The 21478-nt window shown below is 42.1% G+C and overlaps 1 protein-coding gene across 2 annotated transcripts in view; it reads right to left on the minus strand.

The window, feature by feature from the left end:
• Window positions 1–345: 345 nt before the first annotated feature.
• Window positions 346–21478, minus strand: part of map1ab (microtubule-associated protein 1Ab) — an 89585-nt gene continuing 68452 nt past the window's right edge. For both annotated transcript variants that reach the window (XM_080874171.1, XM_080874172.1), the window contains exons 3-6: window positions 20111–20248; window positions 6491–18254; window positions 4743–4975; window positions 346–2379 (exon numbers count right to left, since the gene is read on the minus strand). In XM_080874171.1, coding sequence (XP_080730297.1) covers window positions 2224–2379; window positions 4743–4975; window positions 6491–18101 — 12000 coding nt within the window. In that variant the 5' untranslated portion in view covers window positions 18102–18254; window positions 20111–20248 and the 3' untranslated portion in view covers window positions 346–2223. The remainder of the gene's footprint in view (window positions 2380–4742; window positions 4976–6490; window positions 18255–20110; window positions 20249–21478) is intronic.

Consider the following 21478-nt stretch of genomic DNA (forward strand, 5'->3'; position numbering starts at 1 on the left):
AAAACGTGCATATAAATTAGGAAATGAAACATGGCCCAATGTGAATATGAGCTGCTCTCGAGTCTGGCTGTAAACAAGCAGAAAGACCTTTCACAGTGAACTCACAGAAAACTCGCCTACAAAACCAAAACCATGCTGCAATTAAAAACAGCTACTCAGAGCGTACTGTATACTCAAGCACACAAAAAACTACTTCTAAAACATTCCTACAGTATATCTGTGACCATAACCCACATTCATGCTCATTCTCTCTCTATATATATATATGTATGTATATATATATATGTATATATGTATGTATGTATGTATGTATATATATATGTATATATATATATACATATATATATATTACTGTGACTAACATCAGGCAATTGCTTCATGTTGATCTCGTCCCTCGCTATTAGCAAGCTCAGTCTGGAGGAACGTCCTGTACATAGTTTAATTTATATTATTGAAAACTGCCTCTCTGCTACTACACAAACTCTCTGTGCTTCGACTTCAAACAGCGCCCCATCCCCGCCTCAGAAAAGTGCATTGCTATTTGGTGCAACACGTTGCTCTCAGACATTCATATTGGTTAGAAAGTAGTATTTTGATATGAGGATTTAATGCTTGGCTTGAATTATACGGTTCCAAAGTTTGAGCAGTGGGAGAGTACTATATCGCAGTGCAATTTACAACTTTAGTGTATGAAGAGATTGGTCCTCAGTTTTAAAGTTTTCTACTTGGTTTCTTTTTTTTTTTTTTCTGACTCTGCTTCAAAATGGCTGACATGTCCATAAAACATCCTCCGCTCTCTAAAGGCACGTGAAAGAAGCCTCCTGTAACATGTTTTTGTTGTGAAAAGTACCCCCCTCCTTAATAAATAGAAATACTGCAGTTCCCGCTGGCATATCGTCACCACTGAAGGGACGAGCAGGCAAGCTTTTGTTGCTACATTTGCCACAGGTCACTGCTTGCTGTTGTGTTTTTTTCTTTCCCATCCCTTTGTGATACTAACGGAGACGGTACATTGTAGCTAAACAGGAGGAAATGACAAGAATTAAACCCTCTCACTTAAAACGCTGCGTTCGCCTCAGGATCAAATCATCACAAAATATATAATTTATTCAACAGAAACTCTGTGTTGATATGAAACATTAATCTTATATGCATACTGGAGTACACAGAACCAACAAAGACTGTGATAAAGACTTAAAGAAGAACACCCAGCAGAGATGTGATTACTGTAGAAACGTCGTCCCTTTTGCCTGGCGCCTACTGAAATCACTTGAGCGCAGACAGCCAAACAGTGTAGTAGTCTATCCACACTATACTGCATTTCACACTTGAAAGGCCGGCTAAAGAAAGGTTTAACCCTACGCAGTTCTCTCCAGAAGAGTCCGAGCTAAAACACAAGCAACATGCACCAGCTAAGCTGTGAGAGCCAGAAGAAGAAAGAGTTTTCCAGGCACCTCCTAAAACTTCACCACAAATCACAAGAAGGAACTTTTTTGTTGTTTTGTTACATAACATCAATTTATGCCGTTATCGAGTTAATCAAAACACTACTGTAGCATGAGCTGAATTGCAAAGGATGCATTTTGCTGTGTACGCCGATGGAAAAGAAAGGTTCGGATTAAGAAACGAAAGCTTTTCTAGTCTTATAAAAACACTTTGCGTATGATCTTAAGAAATAATTGATCACGGATTCGTTTAGACACCATTTTGGAGATGATGAGAATTCCTAGTTCAGTAGTGTTTTGGCACTTGTTTTGACCACTTGGAGGTCTAACTTTGCAATGTAATTTGAGTCACCTTTGTAAGAGCTACACGTGACTAATCTTGATCTTTAACTGTGGCATTATTATTCCTTTGTGGGATAATGATCTATGTTTATCTGTCAGGTGTAAATATGTTTTTGAAAAGTATTTAAATTTGTTCCACAACTGCTAGCGCTTCTATAAGAAATGTGTAAGGGCAGACATTTAACTCACAGAAGAAAACAAATATAAAAAGTACGGTATTATTTGCGAGATAGCCCCACTATCACAAAGCATATACCCAGAATTTTGACTAACAGAATCTAGTGTATTGAGGACTGCAGAAAATGGGTCTGAGACTGGTACCATGAGAGAATGAGAAGCTTTGAAGAAGCAGAGTACTGTTCGCTCTCGCTCTAACGTCATGATGAGGAGGGAGGGGTTGTTGGCGGCGGGAAAAGCGGAGCGGTGCCCTCGAAGCTCAGAACTCGATCTTGCAGGCGGGGAAGGACTCATCCTGCATGACTACGGTGCTGCTGGAGGCCAGAACCATGATGTTCAGGTCTTGCTGCCTCTCGTGCGTCTGCTGATACCATTCCCGGGTCACCTCTGTGTCATGGGTCGGGATCAGAGTAACCTGACAGAGATATAACAAAAGGAAATGAGAGGCGAGCTGGCAGGAAGGGAGTAGGACAGATTGATTTGGAGAGGACTCTGGAGTCAGAATTTGTACAGGTCCAATGGCTAGTGTTTTAACTAACAGTACATAGTCTCCAAACCATTCTCCAGACAGATCTACCTGCCAGAGATGTCTTATATCATCAATGCTGTTCATACGTGCCACAAGGCCACTGACTGTATAAGACAGCGTCCAAACCGAAAGTACTACTATTGATCCACTCAGTTACGCTCTGCACTCTTCTATTTTTGACTGACTGAGCCTCTACCTCTAAAACAGTTCTTATAATTCAATTCAATTCAATTTTAGTGATATAGCGCCAAATCACAACAACAGTCACCTCAAGGCAGACTCTGAAATACAAAAAAGAACAACAGGAAACCCTTTTCTTAGAAATACAATAGACGTGATATAAATTTTATTAGCATATTAAAGATACTCCCTCTATATCACCCTTCTGCCTCTTATGGATGCATCATATATTGCTTAGAATTTGGATGAGAAAAGGTGTCCAAAAAATGGAGATTTGTACGTGGATAGTAATCTTCTGACAATTAACCAGTAATCTCAGATATATGAGTTTTGTCAAAAATATTTTCAAAAACATGCAATTAAAACATCTGATATCATCAAAATATAGGCAATGTGAGCTGCCATGATGCCATCTTGGGTACTCTATTCTTCACAATAAGAACAGCCTTGTTTGCTGCATAGTGGTGAATCCAGTACTGACATGTGTGACAGAATACAGATGAAAGGGAGCGGGGACGGGGACGCTTTAAAACCAAATACTTAATCTATTCAAACTAGAACAAAACTGTTAACATACAAACTGCTGATGAGGAATTATATTGCACCAGTGAACATTTCTAACACATGTGTCAAATGTTTGAGGGAAAAGCCACTCTCTTTCACTGTGTATGGGACTATCCTAAATTACAACTATGCTCGAAAGCAGTTGTTTAAATTTTATCAACTGTAAATTTAAAGATTCGCTATCAGGCAATAAATGTACATATTTGGTAAATAACCCAAAATTTTTACTGTCTTAATTAATTTTGGACTGCAGTAGAACAGGAGGCCAAAACTGGATTTACCAACAATACATGCATGAGTCAAAGAAATGGCACGGCACTCTGACGGAAAGACTGACTTAGATAACAAGAGGAAGAGCAGGAGACTTTAAAACACTGTGGAAAACTTTAGCTGAATTCCTTGGTCGTCAAGGTGCACAGTTATTTTTAAAGTGCTCTGTTGCCGAGTGTGTGTTTTCTTAAATATGTTTAGTTCATAAACCATGTGAGCCAAAAGCTCAGGCTTCAGATTGCTCTAAATGCTCAATAGCCTTAATAGGGTCATGTTGTGCACACCATAGACAGCGTATAAGGTGGACATGGCTATCATGACATCGCCAATCGGTTTCTTAAGTCCAGTGAGTTGGGAGGAGCAGCTAATCAGAAGAAAGTTGGCTTAAAAGGAAATGAGGTAAAACAGCTTTTTTTAGACAGTAGGTTAATTGAGGGGCTGCACCAATTAACCCCTGAATTTATCTCACACAATTAACTGTGTGAGATAAATAAGGTTTACTTTGAGCTGTGACTCACACAAAGCTACTCTTATAGGAATATAAGAAAGGAGTCGGAAATGAAAGTAGCAAACGTTTAATTTTTTTATTACAATTTGATAATTGATAATGTGCTCACTTGAGCTATAGCTGTCTTTTCTTTAGAGACAAGAATGACGTTCTAGTTATATTTGCTGCTGTGGGCCACAAGGTCAAGTAAATGTACACATTAGGTGCTCTGCAGGATACAGTGAAGTCATCAGCCTTATTATGATTATTATCCTTTTAGCTCAGATGTCTACCAACTTCTTTAATAAGAAAGTGTTGATTCCATGATTGCCATGGTTTCCCAAAGTAATGAATCTATGCTGTGCACTTCATATATGTAATCCAGCGGTCCCCAACCTTTTTTGCGCCACAGACTGGTTTATGTCCGACAATATTTTCACGGGCCGGCCTTTAAGGTGTTGCGGGTAAATACAGCAAAATAAAACTAGTACCGGTACCAGAAAAAGAACATTTATTCATAACACATGGTAAAAGACCCAGGGAAACAGTTAATGATAAAAACGATTTAAAAAATAACGATAAAAACGATAAAAACCCTGAAAACCATAAATTTCACACCCGAGCCTCAACTCTTGCTGATGTAATCTATCCATATATTATAGAGTACATATATTATAGTCATAGAAAACGTGAGAAAATATCAAAAGAGAACAAGATGCTGAAGCTAAGGCAGCGAGGGGATAAATACCTGCAAATTGGAGCCCCACTGAGCTTTGCCTTCCAGCAGGGCATCCAGGACTCCACGGCTAGGCTCTCCACTGCTTGGGTCATTCCCACTCACAACGTAGTATGCAGCCCGCACTCTCTTGAAGAATTCCTGGTCCACATTCTTGGCACTGCAGTGGTTGGGCACATAGGCCAGGTCAACATAGACAGGTGGTCCAGGGGGGACAGTCGAACTGGATTTCTGGGCGTTATTACCTGGAAGTGATCAAGGATACAAAATAAGAATTCAAATATTAAAAATGACTTTCCTGAAAATGCACAAAGGAATAAGCGCTTTCATCAAGTGAGATAATTATCTAATTCATTCATATGACGAAATTATTTTTGTTTGGATTTTTAAATGTTATCCGATTGGGACCTGAACATTCTCCATTTTGTTTGAAGTGCTAATGTTATCACCACCTGAGGAGTTATCGCTTGAAGTGATTTTTCTTAGAAAAGCTTTGTAAGTAATGAGTTCTATTGTTATACAATCAACCTTGATGTCACTGTTTTGTGTGCAACAGCCATAGACTTAAAATTCAAGACAAACATAGCCAATAATTTTTCAGCTGTGAAGCCTCAATTTGAGCATTTTTGCCTTTGTCACTTTGGCTTTTTGAAAGCAGATGCTACAGGTCTGACGAAGCTTGCCCTGCTTAATCATTCTTTTTACTCTGATGAAGGCATACAAAATGAAAAATATGAACATCATGTTTCATGGACCCCTTCTGGCCATTATAAATAATACAGGTTAAAGGAACCTTTTCACTGGCATCACTTTTCAGACCCAGAAGCTATTTCCATCAAACAGTAATACAGCAGGTAAATAAGTATTAAAAAAATCATAAATTTTCTAAGAAAAGAGGTGCAGAAAGGCATGGAAAGTCACGACACCTACTGAAATCTATCAGTAATTAGATAATGAGCTCTCTCAAGACCTTAACCTTATTGAAGAGTTGTCCAAGAGCCAAGGAGTACTTGTGGAGCGTTACAGAAAGACCTGGAATCAGCAGGTACAATTGTTTCAAAGAAAACAATAAGTAATGTATTCAACCGCCATGGCCTGTATCATGGCAATGGAGTCACACAAGACTCCATTGCTGAAGAAATGTTAATGCATGTTAAAGCACATTTCAAGTTTGCTGAACAACATTTAGACAAGTCTGTGAAATACTGGAAGGATTCAGTCTGGCTAGATGAGACCAAAGCTGAAGTCTTTAGATGCCACGATATGTGGAGATCAAAAGTCACTGCATTTCACCAAAAAACATCATACCAACAGTGAAGTCTGGAGGTGGGAGGTGAAATCTGTTTTTTAGCATACAGTACTGCTTCATATAACAGAAGGAAGGATAAATGGGAAAATGTGCCAAGATATTCTAGGTATAAATCTGCTGCCATCTACCAGGATGATGAAGATGAAACAAGTGAGAACATTTTAGCAAGACTGTGCGTGTGTGGATTGGATGGGCTGTTACTGACGTCTGGTGATAATTCTATGTCAATAGCACCTTTAGAAGTTTCTTTACTTGGAAAATTGGTGACTTGTTCGATGCTTATTTTACCTGCTGTAAATGTGCAAAGTTCTTAAAGTGCTCCTTCTGAATATGCATTACACAGTAAAGTGAAGGTCAAATATCTAGGGGCAATAATGATAATAACAGCTCTCCTGATTAAATTTGGTTTTCCAAAAGCTTAGTGTTACCGAATGTTAATGATTAACCTCACCTGAACTGCTCTTGATGCCATTGACCAAGCCTTTCCCAGGGTTGAGGATCTCGCTCCTTGAACCATGGGTTTCAGACATTTTGATGAGCCTGGAGCTTCTGTCTGTGTCCTTCCTCCTGAGGGAGGCTGATCGCGGCGAGGCAGAGTCCTTAGACTGTTTCACTGGAGTAGAAGACCTCTTCCTGACTTCCCCCTTTCGAGCAGGAGAGGCTGACTTGGGTTTCCCCTTTCTCAGGCCCTTGGTGGTCTTGTGCTCCTTCTTGAGAATTTTCTCTGTACTGCTGTGATCATTGAGAAGAGCCTCTGGATCCACCATGCACACATCTGGGTGAGGTGGGTGGGGTAGAGGGTCCTTCATCGGAGCGGGAAGGGGATCGTGAGTCTTCTGAGATGACCGTGGTGATGAAGGATGGTGGCCACCACCAGCTCCAGATAATTTGTCCACCGGCAGATGCTCAGCATCTTCGTCTGAGTCCAGATTTCCCTCTGCCGTTATTGATGGACACTCCTCAGTTTCTGGAGGGACATCAGAGTCGGACTGTGATGGCAATGACTCGCTCACTGATGTCGGTGGTGTCTCCTCACCAGCTAAAGTCACAGCCAAACCAGATGACATTGCACCAGGCAGCTGGCCTTGTCCCTGTCCGGCATCTCCATGGTGACTCTGAGCATGGTGGCGCCTCTGCTTGTGTGACCTCCTTTTCACAGAGTGCTGCTCTTGATCATCCTCACCCCCTTCCTGGGAGTGGCCACTGCCACAATCAACTTCACCCTCATCACTGGAGAGCTGGTGAGGGCTGGGGTTGATGAAGGATGGAGAAAGTTCACCTTTGCGATGTTTGTATTCACAGGAGGAGAATCCTGGCGGGGATTCAGAGGAGGAAGTTGCTCCAGTGTTCAAATCCGAAGGGCGATCAGTCTTTACATCTCCTTTGCTGGATGTTTCTGTGTGGTACGTGTCTTTTGAGGTACTGTGGGCACTTGCCATCCACTCCATTCCTTCCTCATCATCATCACCATAACCTGGAGGGGGGGCACTTGGAAAGTCGTCCGGCCTTTGTAGAAGCTCCCAATCAGATATACTGCTCTTTCTCCTTACCTCTAATCTCTCAGACGGCATCTCCAATAAGCTTTTCTCCTCCGCTATTTCGGCCTCCCTTTGTTTCCCATCTTCTACCTTTTCACTCAGTTTGGGATCACAAGTTACTTTTTTCTCCTCTGTGATGTCTTTAATGCTCTTTTCCTCTGGTTTCTTTTCTTCTATTACCTGTTTGAATTCAGTGTCTTTCATTTTGTCTGCCTTTTCATCTTTTTCACTTGATTCTTTTTCTGACACCTTGGCATCATCCTTTAGTGGTGCAGTATCCCCAGCACTCTTTTCTTCTTTTACCTGCGATTGTTTCTCTTTCACCTCTTCTGATTTGGGCAGGTCTGTTACGGCACATGAGGTTTTGGTAGTGTCAGTGTCACTCACCGGAGTGACCGATGCTGCCTGTTGAGCTGTTTCCACCGTTGCATCAGGTTTAGACACAGCGGTTGCAGAGGTAATGGCGACTGTCTTTGTTTCTTCAGAGGATGTTGTACTCTGTGCGACACATGATTCAGTTATTAATGAGAAAGTCTGTTTTTGCTCAGCTACTTGGATTTTTTGACATTCGATACGACACGGTAGGGTGCCATCCTCCATTTCAAGGGTATCAGGTTCCTTCTCTTGGGACTGTTTGTCAGAAGAGTCAGCCCTTTGGAGGGGAGAGACATCAAAGCGTGCTTCTGATGTGGATGAACTCTCCTTAACGTCTCCTGTAGTTTGTAAAAATGGTGCTGTTGTGGATGCTTTTAACACAGGTTCAAGCATATGAAAGCTGTCAGTAGAAGATTTTGCGTCTGGCTTTACAGAACTACTTTGATCTTCTGGCTGCTTGGCAGTAGTAGACAAGCCTGGAGATGATGGTTTGCTCTCTGCAAACTGACTGGGCAAGGACTCTTTTGTTTCAGGTTTTGTCATTACCTCCATGTACTCGTCTCTTTGAAACCCTCCAAAGCAGGAACTTGTTGACGCTGCCGCAGTTGATGGTTCCTCTTTGGCCAAAGATACTTCAGAGGTTGATAATTTATAAGGTTCATCTTTGCCTCCCAGCTTTTGGCTCAGATGGGTAGACCCTGAATATGAATAACTGTACGATGTTGAGGAGTACGTCGAAGCGGAGTATGTTAAGCTTGTGTATGGGCAAGGTGATGAGGTAGAGTCCTCGTGTTTTTCTGTGATACCAGAAGTACGCCTCACATCTTGACTTCCTTCTTGGACATCTCTTTGGCTTAAATACTTATCCTCACTTTGCTGGGAGGCATCTGAGAGCACAAGGGTGTCTTTCCTGTCATCCTTCAATGCTACTCCATTCTCTTCACTGTAGTAACTCTCATACCTACTATGTCCAATATCAGCATAGCTACCTGTTAGCGGTGAGGATGGACTGGACGTAGGCTTTGACATAGAATCAGTTTGGTCTGTTGCCAAAGAGCTGCCAGTTAAGCTACTCGTGGATGTCGGATGACAGGTTTCCTTTGATGAAAGACTTGACTCTGGTGATGGAGACTCTTTATCTTCAACTCCTTTTTTTGATTCTAGTACATCAGATGAAGAAACACCCTCTGCTGACGACAACCTCCTCTTTGTGGATGGCTCAGGGGACAAATGCTTTTTGTCAGTATCCTCTAATTTTATTTCTTCAGTATGTTTGGGTGTAACTGTTGGAGCAACAGAGCTTTCATCTATTTTCTGCGCACACGTGTCTGTTGATGAAGTTGTTCTGCCTTCATCTTTACTTGCTGCTTCAGGAGGTTTGGATGTGCTTGTATCTCTAGCAGTGGCCTCCTCTTTAATTGGTTTTGGTTCAGGTGCTTTTTTACTTACATCCTGGACTTCTTTATCCACGGCTTTAAAAGCTGAGGCATCATCAGGTGTCATCTTACATACAGTCTCCTCTTTAGTTGAGTCAGGGACCTGTGACTTTTTATTTGAGTCCTCTACCTCTGCTAACCCAGCACTGTCACCAGAGCTACGTCTGCACATTTCCTTCTCAGACTGTTCTCTCGCACCTTTTTCCATATCTATGTCACTTGACTCTTCCTCTTCTTCATCCTCCTCCTCCTCCTCATCTTCATCTTCGTCATCATCAACGTTAAAATCCTCTCCCTCAACAAGTAATCTTTTGTCTATCAGGCTCTCTTTTCCTTCAGCACAACTTAAGGATTTAGATGTAGCAGAACTGCTAACTTCGCTATAATCAGATGCCAAAACATTATCATCAATTTCATGTCCTATAAATGTGGCCGAAGAGGGACTCCTTGAATCACTCGATGCATCCTCTCTCTCTAACACCGATGGCTGCTGAGGTAAAATGTCTTTTTCTGCAGGCGAGTACCGACCAGATGGAGATCCCTCTCTATGGTCGCAGGAGTCAGTTTTGTCTTTGAGTGACTCCTCAGATTTTTCTTTGTCTTTTTCTGTTGCTTCCTTTTCTCTGAATTCTCCAAAAGGTGAAGTAGTACCTGATGCTTGTTCACCAAGATCTGTCTGGCTCCATGAGGGAGAGGGTATTTCTTGTCTTACGCCTGCTGATTGAAGAGCAGCACTGCTGGACTCTAAATCACTTTCTACTGGTGCCTGTGTTTGAAAGGCTGCTGCAGCACCTTCCTTTATGTCATCTTTCTCTTTTTCTGACCTCTCTGGTTTGTCTTCTTTTGGAGTGAAAGAATAGGCCTCAGCAGCTTGAGACATTTTGTTGTCTTGCACCTCTAAAGCTGAAAAGCTTTTGTCAACATATGGTGTGTCTGCCCTTTCTTCTCTCTCACTCTCTTCCTCTTGGCCTTTCTCACGGTCTTCATATCTTGGGGAGTCACTTCGACTGTGGTGGCTGCTTCGCTCGCTCTCTGTGAGGGAAACTGGGCTGTAGTCGACTCTGCTGAATGAGAGAGGTTCTTCTTTGTACTGCTCATCCAGGAGGAACATGGCTCCTCCAGCTTCCGCCTGGCTTGATCTTCTGTTATCATCAATACAGATGTCAGAAGCATGATCAAAACCAAGAGAAACTTCTTGTGAGTCCAAATCGTGATCTCCTGGAATAGGTTTTTCATATGGATCGTACTTAGAGGCGCCAAAGCTGTGCTTCTCGTCTTCAAGCCTTCCACTGACAGTCTCCTCTGTGCTCAGTTTTTCACTTTCCACTTTTGCTGGGCCAGCCGTGCGTCTGACATGTTCAGAATCTTTGTCCAGCATAAAATACGAACAAGGTTGTGATAATCCCGGAGACGCCACCTCTCGTTCTCCTTCCATCTCTCTCTCTGTTTCTTTTACTGGTTTCTCATCCAGTTTTGTCTTCTCTGGAGCACTCTGGATTCCTGAGCTCACCTCAGCTGGCATCTGTTTCTCTTGATGTGGCATTTCCTCCACGCTAGATTGGCTTTCAGTACTTGAAAGTGTGTAGCTCATAGGTTGGCTGTCTGTGCTTGATATTGCTGACAGTGCTGGCTTTTTCTCAGATGAGTCTGACACTGGTTCTGTTTTGGCAGAGGTTGTCTCCTTTGATGTGGGAATATCAAAGGATGGCTCGGGCTTGGCGAGTGGTGCAGGTGTAGCTTCTATTTTTGCAATATTTTTGTCTGCTTCAAGGAAAAGCATGGACTCCTCTTTCCCAAACTCTTTGAAGTCCTCATCCATAGAGGGTTCCTGCATTGTAAGTGTAGGTATAATCACTGTGGGCTGTTGAGATGTAGGTGATTTTGTTTGATCACCCATCTGTACTGTTTGGGTTAAAGGCAAACCTGCAGAAGAGATGTCATGGTCAGATTTTCTAGGCTCCACTGACAAAGGTCTGGAACCTGCTCCTCCCATACAAATGTCTTCATCCTCTTCATCTTCTCTGTCTTCATCAGATGACTGAACCACAAATGCAGGTTTGTACTCTAACTTGGATGCCGATACTTCCTCTCCAGAGAGCACCAGAGCAGGTTGCTTAATGGTTTTGTCCATGTCCTTCTCCTGTAATTCCTCTTTCTCCCATTTCTCCTCTTTGGTGTGGTCTGCATCAGAGACATCTTGTTTTTCCTTCTCTGAGAGCTCATCGGTCTTTACGCTGGCAGAATCCTTTTCTTTAATCATCGTTTCGTCCTCTGCTGTCTCTTTCTTTTCTTCTGTGATGCCTTCAGATTCGTATGTGTATTCTTTTTCTTGCTCTTTTTCCATTTTCTGTTCTTTGCTCAGTTCCGCAACATGTGTATCATCTTTTTCTTTTCCCATCTTGTCTTCAACACCAATAATGACCCCTGATTCTATATCTTTTTCTTTTGTATCCTTTAAAATTTGGTCAGGAGATTTACAAACGTCATCTTTTACTGACGTTGCTGCCAAAGAGTCTGGCTGCTTTTCGACTGATGCAGCTCCAAAAATATCCTTATCTGCTTCAGGAAGCTTATCAGAGGTCACTCCATGTTTATCACTAATATCAAAAACATAATCTTTCTTAGTCTTCTCCTCTTCCAAGGGCTGGGTCTGTGAAAGACCTACTAGTTTTCCATCATCTTTCCTAGATTCTGGCTCAAGAGGGGAATCATCTTTTATTTCCTTCTCTTCTTTAGAAACTGTTGGAGTGTACACCTCCTTCCCCGGTTCCTGTTTGATAGATTCTGCATCACAAATGTGATGTTTGACCGTATCGATTGTTTCATCCTTAATGGTTTCAACTTTAGATGGTTCTGTTTTTTTTGCATCTGTGTGTTGCTCGTCAGTGGTGTCGGCTTCTTTCTCTTTTGTTGCATCACCCTTAACAGTTTCTTTATCCTTCAAATCTTCCAAAATAGCTTTGTGGTCATCAGTATCACTCTTCTCCTGCTCTTTAGGCTCCTGCTTTATTTTTTGTTTCTCAGAAATGTCACTTTTTTCCACAACTTTGTCATCCTCAGTGGGTTGAAAGTTGGTATCATCAGTGTCTTTTTCCTTCATCTCCTTTATGGGTGCCCCTTCAGAAATAATCTGTTCATCCTCTTTTTTAATATCTTTATCACAAGTTTCCTCCTTTGGTATTTCTTTTGCCTCTTCCTGGATGAGTTTTACATCTGATGGAGCATCTCTAAGTTCAGCCTCCTTTACCTCGTCTGTGAGGGACTTGACACCAGCTGTGTCTTTGGTTTCCTGCACTATGGAGGGTTTTGCATCAGAAATTACATCTTTAATAGCGTCTGTATCTTTTTCTTCTTTCTTGGTGGGTTCGATAGCAACACTATGATCCTGGATTGTCTCTTCTTCCTTGGACAGTTTGACAGTCAGCATTTCCTCCTCACGTGTCGTCTTCCTTTTTCCTTCTTCTGTGGCTGATTCCACAGCACAAATATCTTTACCATTTTCTCTGTCTTTTTCGTCCTGCGCTGCTGGTGTAGCACCAGCTACAACAATTTCTGTGCTTGTTTTGACAGGAGGAATCTCTTTGCTCATCATTGCATCCTCTTCCTCCATCTTGGCGGGTATGGCAGAAGGAGTTACGTCTTTACTCAATACTTGTTCCTTTTCTTCTTCTACAACTGGTTCGACGGTCTGAAGTGTTTTCTCTGTGTCTGCTTCAGTTGGTGTAGCTGAGAAACTATCGACTTTAGATACGGTCAGGTGATCTTTTTCCATCTCGGTAAGTTTAATGGTGGCAGCATCTTTACTTTCCTCTTGTTGCTTTTCTTCTTCACCTGCTGGTTTAACACCAGAAATTTCATCTATGCGTGTAAGTTTATCTTTTTCTTCTGCCAAGGTAGGTTTAATAGCAGGAGGAGTCTCATCTTTACATATGCCCTCCTTCTTCTCCTCTTCTACAGTGGGTGTGAAGATGTAAGCGTCGTCCATGTTTGTTGTTATATCTTTAGCCAGTTCCCTGGGAGCTGTGGTGTCATCACTCTCTTTTTTGTCCTTCTCTAGCTTTTCTGTGGCTGGTTTAGCCACAGAGTCATCTTTACACACTGTTGCATCCTTTTCTTCTGACTTGGTAAGGCTTGGTGTAATATCCATACTAATCTCTTGCCCCTTTTCTTCTTTTATAGTAATGGCTGATTCATCTTTTTTGCTAATACTGTCTTCTTCTTCTTTGCTGACTTTAGGAACAGTAATGTCAAAAATCTCTTTTTTCTCCTCTTTCTGCTCAACAGTAAAGGGCTTGGCAGCAGAAGAATCTATCTTATCCATCTCTTTTTCCTCTTTATTATCTTTGAAGACTTGACTAGTATCTAATGTTTCAGTCTCCTTTTTCTTCTCCATGAAAGGGAGATCTTCTTCCTTTCCCTCTTTCCCCATGTCTTCCTTCTCAGGCTTGATATCTGAAAGGTGGATTTCTTTGACTTCTTTTTCTTGAATCTTAAAAGTGCTACTATGAAGGGTGTCACTCTTTTCTGTCTCTTCCTTCTCCTCCATCAAAATCTTGCTATCAGACACATCCTCCTTTTTAACCTGTGTCTCCTTAACCTCACCTGTGGTTTTGAGGTCAAAATCATCTTTTTGTGTTTCGTCTTTCTGTTTCTGTTCATCTGTAAGTTTTTTGTCCTCAGGAGCATCAGTTTCTACCTCTACTTCTTGGGCCACTGGGGTGTAGTCTTTTTCTGGCTCCTTGTATTCATCTTTAATATCAACAGTCAATGTGTCCTTAGCCACTTCCTCTTTGACAGGTCTAGCATCAGAAGTATCATCTATCACTGCCTCTTTCTGTGTGTTCTCATCTGTGACAGATTTAATGGCTGAAATGTCTTCCTGAATGACAGATTCCTGCTTCTGTTCTTCCTTGATTTGTTCAGCATGTAAAGTATCGTCATTTTCCATTTCCCATTCTGCCTTGATGGTTTTAACTGCAGGTTTATCATCATGATCGTCATCATCTTTCTTGTTATCATCATCATCATCATCGTCCAGGAAACGACTCTCCCTGTCTGGAAATTTACCTGTTTCAGGCACTTTAGGTTCTTTCTCTGTGAGCCTGTCGTCAGATTCCAGTGAACTGCTCCCTAAAACTGGTAGTTGTACATCTGTTACAGGTTGTGCAACAACAGGTAAAGTTTCTGCCTGTTTTCCTTCATCTTTTGGCGCGAATGAAGCGTCTTTTTCTTGGTCTTTGATCACTGGAGCCTCTTTCATGTCTTTTTCAGATAATTTGTCCAAAGATTTTGCAGATTCTACTTCATGCTGATCTGCTTTCTGTTGATCAACCTCTGTCTCAGTTTTTGCATCATCTTTTGCGCCTTTTTTGTCCTCAGTTGTGGTCACTATATCGCCAAATTCCTCTTGCTTTTGCAGCTCCAAATCAGGGAGCTTCATCTTGTCTTCCACTGGTGACTGACGAAGTGGAGAGTGAGCTGCGCTTGAGGGTCCAGACTGCGGAGGAGAGGCCATTTTCACAGTGACATCATCTGGACTGAAGCAACGCTCTTCGCTCTCTGAAGTCACTGAGTCGGATCCGAAAGGTCTAGTAGGCACAACAGATGAAATGTCTTTAGGTGTAACTGCGTCAATATTTTCCTCTTCAACTGGTAGATGGTCAGGTTTGAGGTCTTGTAGAGACTTTTCAGGTGACCCCGAGCTAGCAACTTTTTCAATGTCTTTCTCTTTACCCTGCAACAATTGGGTTGAAGCGTAGCCCTCTTGGAGTTTTTCAAGTGAAATTTCAACATTAGGAGTTTGGTCTTCTTCCTCCTCCTCCTCCTCCTCTTCCTCTTCCTGAGTATCTACAACCTTAGCTGCCATTTGCACTTCTGCAACAGGAAGTTGTAGATCATCAGATGGAGACTTGGACTGTTTGTCTTCTTCCAAAGAAGGTGGTGAAAGAGTTCCTGCAGAAAGTGGCTGCTCTTTGCCTTGAGTAGAGTCAGGCGGAGTGGACAGGGGACCTGGAGTTTTAGGCGGCTCTTCAGATTGAGGTGCTGCAACGGATGCCACCGACTGATCTTCAGCGATAGATGTAGGAAAGGAGGATATTTTGTCGTACTCTGTTATGGATGTTGCAGAAGATACATGCTCTTCTTCTGCCAGAGGAGCAGTGATGATGTTGGTGAACACCGATACTTGCTCTTGCACACCTGGAATAAAACCTTTCTCTGTCATGGCTGCAGCTTGTATCTCCCTCATGCCGTGGATGTTTACAAATGAACCCGTCTGATCTGGAACAGAGATGTCGTAGGCACCGACGTCATACTGAAGATGTGGTATTCTCTCCTCTGCCTCCTCGTGAATCTCCTCATCAGAGATAGTCTGTTCTGTTTCAGAGTAACCAGGAATAGTTTCATCTTGGATGTAGGACATGGGTTCAGCTGCAGCAGCACCTTGAGCTACTGAGGTTATAGGAGCAGTAGCCCCTCCAACATGTGATAGGTAGCCTTCCTCCTCTTCTTCTTCTTCTTCTTCCACTTTGACCTCAGTCAGAATTTCTGTGGTTTTGCTTTCATCCATATGTTCAGGTTTGATCTCTTCATCAGCTATTACATCTAAATCTTCCACCTCCTCCAGTTCAGCCTTCTCCACTGCCTCCTCCTCTTCCCTTGATGGAATCATCTGTTGCTCCTCTTTAGTCACAACCTTGGCTAAGAGAGTTTCTGACTTCTCCATTTCCTCTAGCTCGTGTTTTCTATCAAATGCTTCATCTTTTGCCTCCTTCCATTTTGACTCATCTTCCTCCTCTCCTATTCCCATGTCTTCTTCCACCTCCTCCTGTATTTTCTTTACAGCAGCTGGGGGCTCTTCCTCTTCTTCCTCATCCTCATCCTGAGTTTGTGCTCCCTCATCTTCAAACCTTTGAGCGTCTTCTAGTTCTCGCTCCTGAGTCACTTCCTTGTCTTCGTCTTTAGCTTCAGCTTTGAGTTCTGCGGCTGGTGCTTCCTTTTCAGGGGACTTTGTTCCAGGTGGGATTTCAGACACTTCTTCGTGTTTTCTTTTCTCTTCCGTTCCTGCTTGCGGCTCAGAAGAGACCTTATTGCTGTCCACCAGCTCTGCTGAAACCGTTTTAACTTGAGTCTTTTTAAGTTCTTCAAACTCCTTGGTGAGGTCTTCAGGTGTGGAGGGAACAGATGTTCCCTCAACAGCTCCATTTTCTACCGGTTCAGGTTGTATAACTTCAGGTTTGGACTCCTCTGCTTTGGGTTCAGCGGGTTCAACCTTCACCGTTTTGCTTTTGCCAGTTTTGGCTTTACTTGACACTTTAGCTTTATGTAATGTCTTCCTTACCTCTGGTGTAAGTGGTTTCAGGTCAGGCTTAGTAATTTTTCTTAGCTCAGGTTTGGATGAGTCCTTCTTCTTGTCATCCTTGAACTTTGCATCCTTCTTGTCATCTTTTTTGGCAGAGTCATCCTTCTTCACTTTCTTGATCTCCTTTTTTTCCTTGTCCTTTTTCTCATCCATCTTTGACACTCTTTCCTTGGAATGTTTTTTCAGTGATTTTTCTTTCATGATTTTTTTCTTCTCTGGCACTTCAGTTTTAGATTTTATAGTCTTAGTGGGCTTTTTCTCCTCTTTTTTCTCTGATATGTTTTCTTTCACAGAGTCACTCTTTGCCTCTGTGGTGGCTGACACATCATCCTGCCCCTCGACTTCTTTCTTTGGGGCCTTTGCAGTGGTCTTCGGAGAGGATTTGAGACTCTCTTTGCTATCCGTTCTTTGTTTTAACTTGGTTTGTTTTATAACAGAGGGAGGAGCTCCTGAGGCAATGTCCTTTTGTGTGGCAACAGGATAGCGCAAGAAGTCAAGGTGCTTTAATTTTTCAAGCCCCTCTAGGATCTTGTTTTGTGGCGCATTCCCGGGGAACAGCACCCTAACAATCTTTTCTGTAGGGCTGGCAGGAAGCCATACAACTAAGGCTGTGACTGAAGTCAGGTAGGGCACAGATATTTCTCCTTCTTTCCCGTTGGGCAGCACAATGCCAGTTTTGGCCTTGCTGTTGCCAGCCCACTTCTGCATTAAAAATTGCATCTCTTTACTGTCTTTGACGGGGTTGAGAATGTACATGTCTAACCGGCCCACTCCCATCTTGTGGAAAAGTGTAATGGGCTCAATGGTGTTGCTGACAACTCGAAAGAGAGGCTCCGGCTTGACGCCGAGTTTGTTAAGGTACTGCAAAGTAAGCGAGGCCTCTTCGATGCTACGTTTCACTTTAAGATTAGATTCTGGCATGCGAAGCTTCTCTGGCACGTTGAAGAACACAACACCTAGTTCAGGAGAAATCAGGTTCTTCATCCAGTCACTATAGTTGGTGGAGCCTTGTGACTGCTCCTCTTCCTGTTCTGCTATCTTCCTTTGAAGAAGCCCATTGATGCCCGGGAGATTGTCAGCGCCGATGTGTGTGAGGAGTATTGAGTCGATGCGGTCTAAGTGGCGGACCAGCTTCCAGAAGCAGGACTTTCGATCGGAGCCTCCATCCACTAAGATGTTGAAGCCATTCACAGCAAAGAGAGCAGAGTCTCCTCTTCCGCCCGGAAAGATGTAGCAGCATGGCTTGGAAAGTTTCAGGAAGCCTCCAGAAGTGGGAGGCTCCAGGAGGTCAAAAGGTGAAGGGACATCGACGGTTTCAGAGACGTACTCTGTGAACTCTGTGACACCCTCCATCTTGGGCAGAACAGGTTCAGGGTTTAGTTTGTATTCAAAGAACTCCCGCAGGGTCTGCTGCTGTCCCAGGGAGCTCCAGCCCACCTCCCCGCGGCAGGACACAGTAAGTGTAGCCTGCTGCTTGGGGGCTGATGTGCCCAGCAATTCACTGACCTGCAAGAAAGGCACACCCAGACATGTCTGAGTCAGTGATCATACGCATAGAAACAACATAAACTCTTATGTCAAGGGAAGAAATGACAAAAATGATATTTCAACTAAACGAACCACCAAAACTGCCTAAATAAATAAATAAATAATACAGAAAATAAAAATAGGCAATTGGGGATTTCAGTTTTTAATTTGATTTTGTATTATTTTTGTGTTGTAATGAGATGCTTAGACAATGACTTGCTTAAAATTATTTAAAACTGAAGGTTCAGCTGTGTGTGCATGTATGCTGCTAATTGAAACAGACGGTAAGTCAGAGCATCCACACGAAAAAGTAAATAGTCCTGACTGACTGCACTATTTTCAGCTAGATTAGCTAAGCGCCGCAGCTCTTCAGCAATCTCCCGACTAAAGGAAGTCATTTCTGCTGTGAGCCTGGCATTGATCAACAAAGGTGACACCATGGCACACTTTGAATGACAAGCCCTCATTTCCATAATGCAGAAATGCAAAAAGTGTAAAAAGAAATAAATAAACATCTAAGGAAGCAAACAGGAAACAAAGTGAAGGGTAAATAATTAGCAAACAAATACATTATAAAATACTTTATAATTAAAGTGAACTTATGATAAAACAAAGGCAAATAAATATAGAAGTAAATTATACAGATTTTTTAAATATAAATTAATAGACGACTTTATTTATTTATAGTGCTTTTTATTTAATAATCGATTGACTTATTTCTTCTTCCTCTTCTTTCGGCTGTTCCCTTTACGGGTGTCCTGTCACACTGCATGTCCTCCTTCACTACATCCATGAAGCTCTAAGGTCTTCCTCTTTTCCTTCTACCTGTAAACTTCATCTTCAACATCCTTTGTCTGCACATGTCCAAATTACCGCAGCCTTGTGTCTCTAACTTTGTCTCCAAGCCGCTCAATCTGAAACGTCTCTCTCATTTCTAATCTTGTTCATCCAGGTACTACCCAATGAATATCTTAAGATTTTCAACTGCCACATCCAGCTTGGCCTCCTGTCTTTTCTTCAGTGTCACCATCTCCACACCATGCTTCATAGCAGGTCCCACTATCATCTCAATAAACCTCCCCTCTCACTCTTGCTGCTATCCGTCTGTCACAAATCACCCCTGACACTCGTTTCCACCCATCCAGTACCACAGTTCTTCTCTTGGCACCCTATCGTCTGCTTTCACTAGACCTCTAGTCCTTCTGTCTCCATCACCCTAACTTGCTGCACATCCTTTTCCTCTTCCTTACTGTACAGCCTAACATACAACTCACTACAAGCCTTTCTTTTTGTCACTTCTTTACACCTAGTCTCACTACTTTCTTCATCTCCCTAACTATCCGACTTTGTTTTGTTTTTTTGCTAATCTTTTCCTTAAACTTACTTCCTCATTCCACCACCAAGTCTTCTTCCTCTGTCCAGAAGATCATACACATCAAACACCTTCTTCACCTCTACAGCTGTGTTTTCCCAGTCATCTGGTAACTCGTCCCTACTACCCAGAGCCTGTCTGAACTCCTCTCTGAACTCTGTGCAACACCCTTCTATCTCACTTAATTAACATATTTATTTGTTTAATTTAATTTTGCGAGCTTTGATCTTTTTTAAAAACTGAACGTTTAGAAAGTTGGGACAGGAATACTTTCAATTCTCATCATCTTTTGTGAAATATACAGTTATACATATTGTTTGTCTTTGTAGTCATTTTACAACTGATAAAAATTTGCATTTGTCCTTTGAGAGTAAACAGTTTTTAACCACACACATAACTGTGAATGCAAAATCTGAATGTTGTTATTCGTTTCATTATTACCAAAGAACAGTAGATGGCTTACCCCAGGATCAGTAAAGACACGTGAAAAGGTCTGGGAGGTGAAAACACCAGTTTGAAGGAGGAGGGCACCGTGATCTGAGCTCTGCCCACTCAAGACCAGAAGCTTGTGTCCTGCTGAGTCTGTGACTAAAGACTGGATCTGGGACACACACAGAGGAACAAAGGACAGAGAGGGACAGAGGACAGTTAAAGGGGAGCCAACACAGCCAAGATAGATAGAGAAATACCTGCATTAGTGATAAATAAAGATTCACTTAAACTGTGTCAAGGTTAACAAGATTAAACATTAATGGCCTGATTTTTTTCACGCTTCTTTCCTTTCAAAAGGGACAAAAAGATAATGCCGAATACTTGATTTAAGCAACTGAAATAATTTATTTTGTGTCATAGAAAGTCATAGAAACAACTCAAATTTGTGTGCAATAAAGAGATGAACGTAACTGAGGAAAATGACATGGAATAAAGAATTTGAATTAAGTGTATTCGTGGCCTCACCACTATGCTTTAGCTTTGCCCCAGAACCTTTGTACTTATTCTACCAATTGGGAACTCTAAAGCAGTCATAACCTCGCCAATTCCACACTACATTTGGGTAAACATGTAATATGGCTTAACATCTGTGGAAAGGTCTGCCATTTAAAAAAGGACTTTTAAGAAGAAAACAATCTCCATCTGTTAGCATAGTTTAATTTCAACATAGTTGTTAACATACATCTGCTCAAACATGTCTGAAAACCATCTGAGCACAATGAAAGCAGAAACCTCTGGAGCTGAACACAAAATGTGACGCTGGTTCCAGAACATAGCTAATCCCCAAAGACTCCCATGTTAAAATGTCCGACTTTACTGCAATAAAAAACTGGCAAGGTTGAAATTTTTTTTTAAGCGGAGTAAGGGGAGTGATCATATTGACACGTGTCAGCAGAACAAGCACAAATGCAAATGTCGCTGATTGTGTGTCTGCTAAGCGTCATCTCTGCTAAATGGTGTCGCTGAACTGGAACTCTGTTTTGTGCATTTTTGGAGCCCTTTTAATGGAATTATCAGACAAATAATGTGGCTTCATAGATGCTGACTGCTAACTAAGTTTGCTTGCACTGGCTGGTAGCTTAGGGCTTCATCTTCTCGTCCATATATAGTAACTTCTGCCTCCAAAAACATGGGGCAGCCAAACTAGTCGGTGAAATCACAGTGGGTACATCCATATTTTACATCACCTATGGTTCTGATAAACTATGGAAGGAATAGTAACAGCTAAAACCTAAACCAGAAGAAGTTAAAAAGTTCATGAATGTCCTTATCCTCAAAGAGGTTTTCCATAAAATGGTAAATGGCCTGCATTTGTATAGCGCTTTTCTAGTCCCTAAGG

Source organism: Rhamphochromis sp. 'chilingali' (assembly GCF_963969265.1).
Source record: "Rhamphochromis sp. 'chilingali' genome assembly, chromosome: 2".
In the NCBI taxonomy this organism is placed as follows: domain Eukaryota; kingdom Metazoa; phylum Chordata; class Actinopteri; order Cichliformes; family Cichlidae; genus Rhamphochromis; species Rhamphochromis sp. 'chilingali'.